The 11608-nt window shown below is 36.4% G+C and overlaps 1 protein-coding gene across 1 annotated transcript; it reads left to right on the forward strand.

Annotated features, from left to right (window-relative positions):
* The first annotated feature begins 97 nt into the window (after nucleotides 1–97).
* Tas2r3 (taste 2 receptor member 3) lies at nucleotides 98–6744 on the forward strand. Its single transcript, XM_063250624.1, has one exon. It carries the CDS (start codon nucleotides 5791–5793, stop codon nucleotides 6724–6726), a length of 936 nt encoding a protein of 311 aa, XP_063106694.1. The 5' UTR covers nucleotides 98–5790; the 3' UTR covers nucleotides 6727–6744.
* The last annotated feature ends 4864 nt before the right edge of the window (nucleotides 6745–11608 follow it).

Here is an 11608-nt window from a genome sequence, read left to right on the forward strand (position 1 = left end):
TACCTTTACCTCCATACACGTGATCAAATCTTTGTTCTTGTCTTTTTTGTTTTATAACCTTCCACTGCAAACAAAAGTAAAATCTTCCCTCATATCCCATAGTCTTTTAGGATTTTAGTCTGTCACATTACAAATCTGAGGAGAGACCTGGGGGCATAAAAAGCACAAGAGAGCCTTAATAATTAGCCTTAAAAGAGGAAGTATAAACTTTCCATTGAATACTGTTTAATTTTTCTTGTAATCCTCAGTGAAGACCTTTAACCCCCCTCCCCTATTAAATAAAGGAGCACTTAGGAACAGAAGTATTATCTTTATACCCCTTGGCAGTTAGCCGACTAGAGCATTTGGGTGAAGAGGCTTCCCACTGGTAATAAGTGATATCTTAAGTACAAAACAGTTGTTATTGTGTCATTAGGTGTATTAGTGTGCTCGGGTAGTCATAACAGAATAGTGTACCTGGTGGAGCAGGTGGCTTAAACAGACATTTGCTTTCATGGGAGACCAGAAGCCAGGGTGGCAGCATCATGTCAGTTCCTTGTGAAGCCTCTTGCTGGCTTGTAAGAGCCATTGTATTCATGTGTGCTCATGTGACCTTTTTTTTTCGGACTATAAGGAGTAGGTACCTATTCTTTAGACCTCAGTTCAGTTATTTACAGGTTTTTCCTTCAAATGTAATAGATGGAACTTCAACAAGAAATTGTGAGTTGAGGATAAATGTACTTTATAACATTGGGCTTGTGGGAAGACAGGAAAAATGACAGTGTTCAAATGAAAAAGGAACTGAAATTAGAGCAACAAGGCAACACAAAAATAGGAGTTGTCTAGTGACTGACAACTGGGCATTGTAGTTTGGAAATAACAGGTTATAATGCCTCAAACAGTTTTTCAAAATTTCCTTTAAAATAGGCTGTCCTTGGTGTTTCTCTTTAATAACCTATTTGTATTGAGGCTCTAGTGAGTACTATTGAAAAAGAAAAAAATATTGGCAAAAATGTGATTCACGTACTCTGATTACCTTGGAAATAAATTAGAGAAGTTGAAAATAAAATCAATATTATATTGTAAACAACAGCAAGAAGTGTAATTGTAAAAGTGCAGTATGAGAGCATCAGATAGGCATCTCCAGTGCACATTCTCTGTGGAGAACATCTTAAAACTTTATTGAAGCATATGAAGAAAACACATTTGTATAACATCTTTGTTGGAAATATCTGTGTTACAAAGTTGTCAGCTATCATCAAATTAATGTTGCAGATCAAAAGAATTTTAAGTTAGTTTTCATAATCTGGGGGACTTAACAAATTGACTCTAAAGATATATTGATAGATGAAGTTCCAGGAGCAAACAGTGAGCTCTATAAAATGAAAACTTAGTCTGCCACTTGGTAAGCTTTTTTTCTCTTTTTATATAAAGCTATATAATAAGGATACTATTAATGCAGAGATAGAATAGTGGTATAGAATAATCCATAAGCAACTATGCCTATATGGAAATAGTGACTGATAAGAGTGGCATTAGAAATTACTGGGTAAAATATAAATTAGTAAAAGATAACTAGGAAAATTTGTCATCCTTACAGAATAAAATGAAATAGGATCTGTCTCACACCTTATGCAAAAATAAATTCTTGGCACTTCAAAGACTTATTTGCAAAAGGCAAAACTTAAATGTGAGAATGTAAAGGACAACACCTGTGGGGTTGAAGGTATGAACTTTTTAACTGCAAAAAATTTAACTGAAAAGCAACATTTGTTTATCAAAAGTCACCATAAAGCAAAAGTCATAAATTAAGGTATTTGCAATAACATAACAAATATAGCTATCTAGACTATGTAAAGGCCTAAAAAATAAAAAGAAAAAGCTGGGTAGAAAAAAGTTCAGAAACAGGCATTCACAGAGAAGGACATGTAAGTAACATTAATATATGAAAAAGAGATTGACCTCATCAATAAGGAAATGCAAACCAAAAACATTTCATTGTAAGCCCTCTGGTTTGGCAAATTTCAGCGTATTTAATAAAATGCAAAGTAATGGAAATACCCTGGAGAGAGTAGTATAAATTCCATCCCTACTTGGCACTAACTTGTAATGCTGAACATTATTCTGTTCAGAAAGTTATTCTGCCTGTAAGGTATACCCTATAGAAAGTCTTTGATGATACAAATCAGAAAATGTCTTAGGGTATTTGTTGCAACAGGGTACATGTTAATATGAAAGGAAACAATCCCAAAATTAAACAATGGGTAAATAAATGTTCACACTGTAGTAGTATGGAACTCTTTAAAGGAAGAACATATTAACATAAGTATCAAGTGAAATGATCATATTGCAGAAGATCTTCGTTATTTTTATAAAGATTAAAACATCAAGTAGAGGTAAATATATATACAGCTAGGCATGATATATCTTTTAAAGTGAGAAAATGATAAACCATTCATGATGAATTACCTGGGAAGTAGGAAAAAGAAATAAGCACACAGGTAAATGCTATAATGAGTAATGTTTTCTTAATTTAGATAGTAGAATTGTAGGTATTTGTTTGCTTTATATCTTAGGTATATGTTTGCATATATTTTTATGTGTATTTGTCGACTGAAAAATAATACCAACGTAATTGAGAATAAAGAAAATTACACTAAGGTGGGGCCAGTTAAGATTGCAATCTGGAAAAACATTCCAATAATCTTGGAAACGTGCTCAGTGGTTTTACAAAATGGCAGGAGTGTAGCTTTAAATCATAAGGTGGTTGAAAATTATATCACTTTTTAGTCTAAAATTATGGCTGGGAAGTATTAAACTGGTTTACAAGAAAGGGAGAGGGTGTGGTCTCAATCTTGGGGGAGTTAGGGTGAAGGGGTCCCTTGTACAGATTGTTACAGTGTTTCAGCAAGCTGCATTTGCCACAATCCAGAAGTCAGCTTGCCTAGGGGTAGAGGTGAGGCTGTGTGTAGCTCAGTTCCGTTCTCTTGTGCACCTATCTCAGGCTGGGTTTTACTATGCCTCCCAAATTACTTTAGCTCACTCATACCGGTATTACTCTTGATTTTCTTCCTTGCCATGTTAAATATTACTTTAAGTACAAGTTTTCATAAAATAATACTGTACCTATAAGGTAGTGTGTAGTACCATGTAGCTAACATTTGAAGAAAACTGCTGTGTTTTGTATTTTTATAGGTCTTAATCACTGTTATGATTCTATGAAATAAGTGCTATTATCATGTTCATTTTTCAGAGGAACAGATTGAAGTTTAGTGAGATTAATTTGCATAAATTCACATAACTGATGAGCAGTGGCAATCATATTCAAACCCAACTCTTGATTGTAGAATCCAGCCTCTTAAACCATTCTGATTGACCATAGAGTCTGTTTATTTGCACACAGAGGATCAGAAATGTCAAGAAATTTGCTAGTGTCACATAGCTAAAATCATTGATAGTACAAAGATGTATGTACTTGTGGTTATTATCTTTTAGGGATTTCCAATTTATCGTGAGGGTGTTATTGAGTAAATGAATAATGTTAGAGGCAAAATATCTGGCCCTCTTTTTATTCTGTTGCTGATCTAAGTTTCCTGTTACTGTAAGAAAGTCTATTCCTTAACATAAACCATGTGATATTGTATAATTTTATCTTGAATCTTGATACATGACAGGATGATACCCATAAGTTTTGTTTTTAGTACACTTTGTAACCTAAGGAGTTTATGTTTTGTTGTAGTGGCAATGGGAAGCCACTGAAGTATTTTAAGTAGTTGAATGAAATGATTAGACTTACAGTTTAAGAATGTCACTCTTGTGCCTAAATGGAGGGTATATTGTTAGAAAAAAGACTAGAAGTGAAGAAAAAAAATAAGTGGTCATCAAGTAGTATAGATGAGAAAAAAAGTGACAATTTAGAAGGGATACAACTGAAATGTGACATTCAAGATATATTTTGTAGTTAAAATGTGTAAGTCATGGATGAGTGGATATGAGGTAAGAGATGAAGTTTATTCTTAAACTGACTTTAGGAACTGAATAATGTTTCCATTTGCCAAAATGGAGATTAAGGGAAAGAGATAGATGATGTATTTTTTTTTAAGTGGAAGTAATTTGACAGGCTTTTTTGTTTTTGAACGGGGGTATTTGAGGCTTCAAAATAAAAAAGGAAAAATAATAAAGTTAAGAAAGTAAGATAAAAGTAATAAGGTGAGGAAAGTATGGGCACACATGAAATTGCGTATGACATATATTTTGATGTGCAGTGTATTCTAGTCATTCCCCTCTTTGAATAATATATAAACAGAAGAATGTTATTACTGTATTTGTTCTTATAAGGATATGTAAAGGTATTGTAAAATTTAGCAAATCTGAATCCATAGAATTGAGGTCATGAGAAAAATGAATAGAGACAAAGGGGTTTGTGGGACAAGTCCTGTTACCGGAGTACATTATTACCAACTCCCAAAGACATCTGGAAACTGACCTTGTTCTAATTTTGCAGCTCAGATTTTAGGAAGCATTGGGGCCAGGTTATTAAATTGACTTAAGAGAGTTGAGGGTGATGAGTGAAGACTGTTTATTCCCGCATACTTTGCAGTTCTCTGTAATCAAATTGTATACAAACAGTGTTGAGACTGCTGGGGCTCACTTGGCTCAGATGAGCACTTACTGACAGCTGCCTAGATGGGACTGTGCCTGATTCTTTCAGTTTATGATCTACTGTGTGAAGTCCTTTTGAAGAGACTTAGAAGTACATCCTTCTGTGATTGGTGATGTTATTGAACTCCCTCCTTTATATCTTGGTGGTCCTGATTTTCTTCATCCTTCAGATAGCATTTTCGAACAGTATTCATCATAACTTATTCATGGTCATAAAACCAATTCTAGGAGATACAAGCAGCAATAAAAGAAAAAGGTTATCCTAGTGTCTAATTGTCACTCAACTACAAAGGGTAAAGGGCTTTACTGAGAAAGGATAATGTATCACGTATTGTTAGTTGTCACAATTTGTGAGGTACTTTTTTAGATGAATAAGCCTTTTTTGATGGATAAATCTACATAGTCTTTATCAGCCTGAGCTACTACTGGCTTATCAATACAGTCATAATATACCTGAAAATTTTTTGAATAGCTTATATGATTTATTTCATTTATCATTTTTGTTCAGATATTCAAATAGTTAAGACTTTATGATGTTTTGGCTCAACAATAAAGAACTTTGAGTCCCTAGATATCAGACTGCAAGAGTCAGGTCTTGTAATTCTAATCCAAGACCATGTTACTGATCTTTGTTCAATGGACTTAACCCAGGATGATGGGCAGGGCCTTACGGTGGAATTCTCCTTTTTTGGGTATGTCTCTGAGTCCTCCCCCTTGAGGAATAGGACTTCTTACTCTTTAGAGTGATCCTGTACCTCTTTTTGGTGTCACTCATCTTTCTGTTCTGGGTGGCTTCTAGTCCTGCTTCCATTGAAAATGAGTCTACAACCTCCATATTCTTTGTGATCTATATATCTTCCTTGTCCATGTGACACCAGACACTACTCTATTTGCATTTTAGCAAAGAGCTGCTGAGTTTAGGATTATAGATAGTGACAATCCTTGCATCTGAGAAGAGGACAGACTGACCTGAAAGAGCTGGAGAAGATTCACTAAACTGTGCTGTATGGCAGACTAAACTGGGCAGTGATGAGTCAGGTACAGTGAAGCAACAGGTAGAGGGGAGAGATTCTCTGAAAAAATTCTAATCAGCAAGGAGTTTACACACTCAACCAAAAGAATAAAGATCAGGACTGGCTAATTGTTGACATGTTGGAATTAACTGAGTGGTTGTTCCTGGTCCTGATGATCACTCAGTTCATCTTTGGAAATCTGGGAAATGGTTTCCTTGCATTGGTCAGTGGCAGCAGCTGGTTCAAGAGCAAGAGAATCTCTTTGTCTGACTTCATTATCACCAACCTGGCCCTCTCCAGGATCATTTTGCTGTGGATTATCTTCATTGATGGTGTTTTACTAGTTTTATTCTCCAATGTGCGTGATTCAGGGGTACTAATACAACTTACTGATATTTTCTGGACATTTGGAAACCACCTGAGCATTTCACTTATCACCTGTCTTGGTGTCCTCTATTGCTTGAAAATTGCCAGCTTTTCCCACCCCTTATTTCTCTGGCTCAAGTGGAGAGTTTCCAGGGTGGTTGTATGGATGCTGCTAGGTACACTGCTTTTATCCTTTGCCTGTACCATATCTCTGATCAATGAATTTAAGTTATATTTTGCCTTCAGTGGAATTGACAGCACAGAAAACATGACTGAATATTTCAGGAAGAAGAGACATGAATATGATCTGATGCATGTTCTTGGGACTCTGTGGAATCTCCCTCCCATGACTGTGTCCCTGATAACCTACTTTCTGCTCCTCTTGTCTCTAAGGAGGCACACTCGACAGATGCAGCAAAATAGTATCGGCTCCAGAGATAAAAGCAGTGAGGCTCACAGACGAGCCATTGGGATAATTTTCTCCTTCTTCTTACTCTTCCTATTGTACTTGGTTTCCTTTTTAATTTTTTCGTTGGGCCGTTTTGTACCCCAAAGTAAGATGTCTGTGATGATTGGTGAGGTAATTACAATGTTCTATCTTGTTGGCCACTCATTTGTTTTCATTCTGGGTAACAAAAAGTTGAAGCAGGCATTTTTGGCAATGCTCCTGTGTAAGTCTGGTCCTCTGCAGCCTGGATCTACATAGATAGAAAGCAGAGGGCATGCAATGGAGTCCACGAGTCCTTTGGTCTGGCTCAAGACTAAGGGATTGTGCTGATCCTCTCATGGTACCTGTTCTGTCCCATCAGTAGCACAGAGACACTGCTTCCTTCATCCCTGGTCTCCCTAGTTCTGGGTGAAAGCACCATTCTACCCGACATCTCTCTAAAGCATTGTTTTGGAGTAGTAAAATAGTCTTGGGAAATGTCAGCAGTAAGAATGCTCACAATGTAGAGCTGGAGCTGAATTTTAGTAATTATCAGCTCAACATAATGAGTCTGAATATTAGTTTCAACTTAAGTTTAATACTGATATAAATAAAATAGAGTCATGGACTTCAGGGAAAAATCGAAAGCTTTGCAGTTCTGTGGATGTCAATTTGAATTCTGGTTATTGTCAATTTTTAAGGATTTTTGGCTTTAGATGAGTTACTTGTCTGATGTTGTCTTTTCTTTCCTCAAAATGTGAACTGTAACAGTAATTTTGCCACGTATGAGAAATTCACAAGACAATGCCTGCTAGCATTTTTGCACAGTGTGTTGTGTAAAGTGCTTAATTGAGTGAAGGCTGTTATTTCAACTAACACTGGTTGTACAGCAAAAGCAATACTGACAAGACATGTATTTTTAAAAAGCAATTATTGGCTGAAGACAGCAGTGGGATAAAATGAAGACCTTTGCATTTCGTTATCATTTTACTAAAGTAAATTTCAAAGTAATTTTTTATGTTTTAGATTGGACAAAAGACTGAGTATGCCTCTTGTCCTTGTCTCTCCTCCCTCTTTTCTTTCTACCAAGGTGTATATCTTTTTAAAATTATAGTTGTGTCACATAATATATGCAGTTTGTAGCTTAATTTATACTGTTTAAATAGAAATATATAGGCATTGTTTTACTTCCTGTCATGGTATGATTTTGACAAATCAATGAGAAAATTGTTTAATATGAAGAATCCTCAGGCTTTTGAACACATTCAGTATGAAACATGGTATTTTTGAATGTGAATGTCTAGTACTAATTTGGTTTTAAGCAGTGATGGCGAACCTTTAAGAGCTTTCAATAATAGCAAACAGCTAGCGGTGGCATGTGTGCCTTAGGTTTGCCACCCGGTTTTAAAGTGTCAAGAGTTATAACTGAGAATATGGACCTGAAAGCCAGACAGCCTATGTTCAAAATCCTGGCTATGGCCCTAGCCTTCATGAACTGCGTATCTTGGGGAAGGTTCTTCACATGTCTGGATTTTGCTTTCCTTATTTGTAAAATGGAAATAGTAATAATGTATAGGGATGTTGGGAGAAGTAAATGAATTAACACATGAATAACACTTAAAGTACTATATGGAATAAGCAATAAAAATCACAACTATTGGTTTTTGTTGTTTTTCTGTGAAGGGAGGCATATTTTGACCTATCATCAAGGATCATCACATTACTTGATGTATAGTCATATGAAAGCAAACCAATTTTAGGATTTTTCTAGGATATAAACATTCATTTCTAAAATTACAGGTATGCAAATATTTTTTTGGTCTGTATAGTTGGCTTTTAAGTTGATGTTTGTTTCTTCAAGCTACTGGGAAAATTCCTAATTTTTGACTCAATCTAAAGTTCCTTTTTAAAAAAGTAAGTACTGAAGGCTAAAGAATAATTAAGATTCATTCATAATTCAAAAATAAAAGGAATCCTATAGCTGGTATTTCTCCCCACCTCATAGTTTCTGTAATTAACTGTGTGCTAGATGTGGTGGCTTATATTGTAATCCCAGCACTGAGACAGGCTGAGACAGGAAGATTGCTACAAGTTTGAGGATAGCCTGGGCTACATAGCAAAACCTTGTTTTAAAAAAACAAAAAATTCTGTGCTTATTTTCAGCGTGGAAGTTTTACTGTGGAAATCCTTGCTGTCTTTATTGGCATCTGCTTTGTCTACCCTAACCCCGTGGCTCTATATCTTAGCCTCATCCATCCTGGAACTTGTTCCTGTTTATACTATTTGGACAACTTCTCTTCTGCCTCTGAATTATGGTTCTTTAAACCTAACCTGAGCTCCTAATTCTGCCTAATGATTCAAGTGGTAGAATTTTCCTTTTATTCAAGCAAACAAAACACCTGAGTAGAGGTTTTGGTTTAACTGATCACTGGCTATCTTCTGTTCATTTCACTGGTTCCTAAAGTATTAGTGGAAGGTGCAGAATTCTCTGTAAGGGAGTTTGATGTGAATACTCATTTGGTCCTAGAGAGGAAATGTAGCATGCCAACTCCATTCCAGATTCCCACTTTCAGGGAAGTTTGGAGTTGATCCCTGAGAAATATAATTGTATATGATTACCTGATTTCAGGCAATATATACTGAAAGTTGGGGATGGGAATGGGGATTTAGCCCTGGTTGTTGGATAAGTTACTGAGGCAAGGAGTCTCATCTATTACTAGAGTTATGATAATGGATATCTATCCAGGTAATCAGACTTAGTATGTTAAGTCTGTTAGGGGAGGTCTAATTTGTAAGCTCCTCACTGATCCCAGGGAAGATCATGTTTTAGGCCCAGTTTTTAGAAGTCTTAACCATGTCTCTTTCAATTAATTAGCTTTCATTTATAAACCCCTTATGATTTGTTTTCTTTCCTCAGTACTGGGGATTGAATGCAGAGCCTTTTCCCTGAGCTACATTCCCCAGAACTTTTTTTTTTTTGACATAGGATCTCACTAAGTTGCCCATGTTGGACAGGAATTTACAATCTTCCTACCTTGGTATCCCAAGTAGCTGGGATTACAAGCATTGTGTCACTTGTGCCAGGTAAACCCTTAAGATTCTACCTTGAATCAAAGAATTTGATTCAAGAACCCTTAAGATTCTACCTTGAATCAATGAATTTTCTGGTTTTGAAGCCTCATTACATACTTGACATGGTTCCTAAAACCCATGTTCTCTCCAGATACATCTGTTCTTTGGTATTTTGTTTGAGCTTTAATATATGAGTCAGTATCAATATATGACAGTAGCTCATGAGGTCTTCCAATTGTCCACCAGAATCCTAACTTCTTTTTATGGCATCTGTGAAAATATTCTTCTTGAATCTCTGCTTATAGGGAACCTAATTTGCTAATGGCTCTAGCTGTCCCCATTCACTACTAAGAGGCTACACTTCTGGTATGCTTCTCGCAGCCAGTAATGGAGCACTGAAACATGAGACTGTTTCAATAGACAGTTTTGGTCCATGGAACTCCATCAGTCTGGCTGAAGCTTTCTTGAAATTGTGCTACAATTTAAGACTTTTCCTACTCAGTTTTTCCACTTCTATTTTTATAGCTGTCACATCTACATGACTATCTGAATACTCTTCCCACGTACCTTGACTTCTGTCACATAAATCTCTTGCGTATCTGTCTTCTTTCATCCTCTGATATAGGAAGACCTGAGTTAACACACACACTTGTATAAATATTCTCTTTATTAAAATGTTAACTGATCATACAGCTACTTAGTAAAAGATGTGCACATGTGTTCCAGAATTCTAGAAATCTTCCCAGATTTTCCCTTTTCCTATAGCTTCAGTATCCATTTGGTTACTAGCCAGATCTATTTGGTTGTATTTTCTAAAAAATTTTTTCAAGTGTCCCTCTTCTGTAGTTCCTTCTTTCCAGCCCATCAGAGTGAATGCAACAGGATTCCTGTTAACTAGTTTACTGATCTCAGCCTTATCCCCTTCAGCAGAGCTTTTCCTTATTACTTGAGTTTTGTTCTTTAAGCAGTGAAAATACCAGCATAATACTCCTGGGCCCTGCAAGGGCTCTGCAAGGGCTCTCCATTACTTTTGATGAAATCCAAACTCCTTAGCATACAACTTAAAGCAGTTCATCATTTGGTTTCTTTTCCTTTCTAGCTTCATCTTGCCATGCCTTCTCTAAAGGAATATTGAACTAGTCTGTTTCACAAATATGCCATATTCTTGTTGCTGTATGTTTTCATAAGTTCCATTATGCCTAGAATTTCCTTTTTCACTTGTCAGTGATGTTAATTCCTCTTCCTCAAGCTCATCCCCCTCTGGGAAGGTTTTTTGACCCTTTCAGATAAGGCAAGCATTTATTCTGTATGTTATCCCGAAATGATATCCATACTTCTGATCATATTACTTAATGTGCAGGTGCTGTGGTATATAGATACTTGTTGATCTGTCCTTCCAGTTGTATAGTTCACTTTCTTTCTTTCTCACCTCGTACCCCTCCTCTGTTTCCTGAACCCATCACATCTTGGTCACTTGGTCACCTCTAAGTTTGTAGGTAGAGTTCTACAATATCCTTCTTCCTCCCACCATATTTTTTGCTTGGATAACTCCTTTGAATCTTGTGGACATAACTGTTTTGTTTTCTTTTTTATTCCTTTAGTTTGTTTGTTTCACCTGTTTTTGTTTCTTGTTGTTCTTGGGTGTTTTTATTTTTGTTTTTGTCTTGAGATAAGATCTCACTATGCAGTTCAGGCTGACCTTGAGTTTACTTTGCAGCCCAGGCTGGTTTCAAACTCACAACAATCCTCCATCCTCAGCCTCCTGAGTTTTGGGATTACAAGCTTGGACATAATTGTTTTTTAAAACAGGGTCTCACTAGGTAGTTCAGATTGGCCTTGAACTCACTACGAAGTCTAGGCTGGCCTTGAACTCATAGACTCCCATGTGTCCTCCTATTTTAACCTCCCAGGTGCTGGGATTACAGGCGTGCACCACCACACCCAGCTTGCAGACATAACATATATATCCTCAGGGAATCTTTCTTGCACTCCCGGTGAAGTATTAAATGAACCTCATGGGCACTCTTACATAACTTGTTTTTTCTCATTATACCACCTGAACTATTGACCTCTAATTGTCTATTTGTTT

This window comes from Cavia porcellus, unplaced genomic scaffold, assembly GCF_034190915.1.
Source record: "Cavia porcellus strain 051 isolate PalLab524CR breed Dunkin Hartley unplaced genomic scaffold, mCavPor4.1 scaffold_6, whole genome shotgun sequence".
NCBI classification, from domain to species: Eukaryota; Metazoa; Chordata; class Mammalia; order Rodentia; family Caviidae; genus Cavia; species Cavia porcellus.

Excerpts from the sequence above, each read along its gene's own strand:
- Tas2r3 (XM_063250624.1), top strand. The coding sequence starts at position 5,791 with ATGTTGGAATTAACTGAGTGGTTGTTCCTGGTCCTGATGATCACTCAG.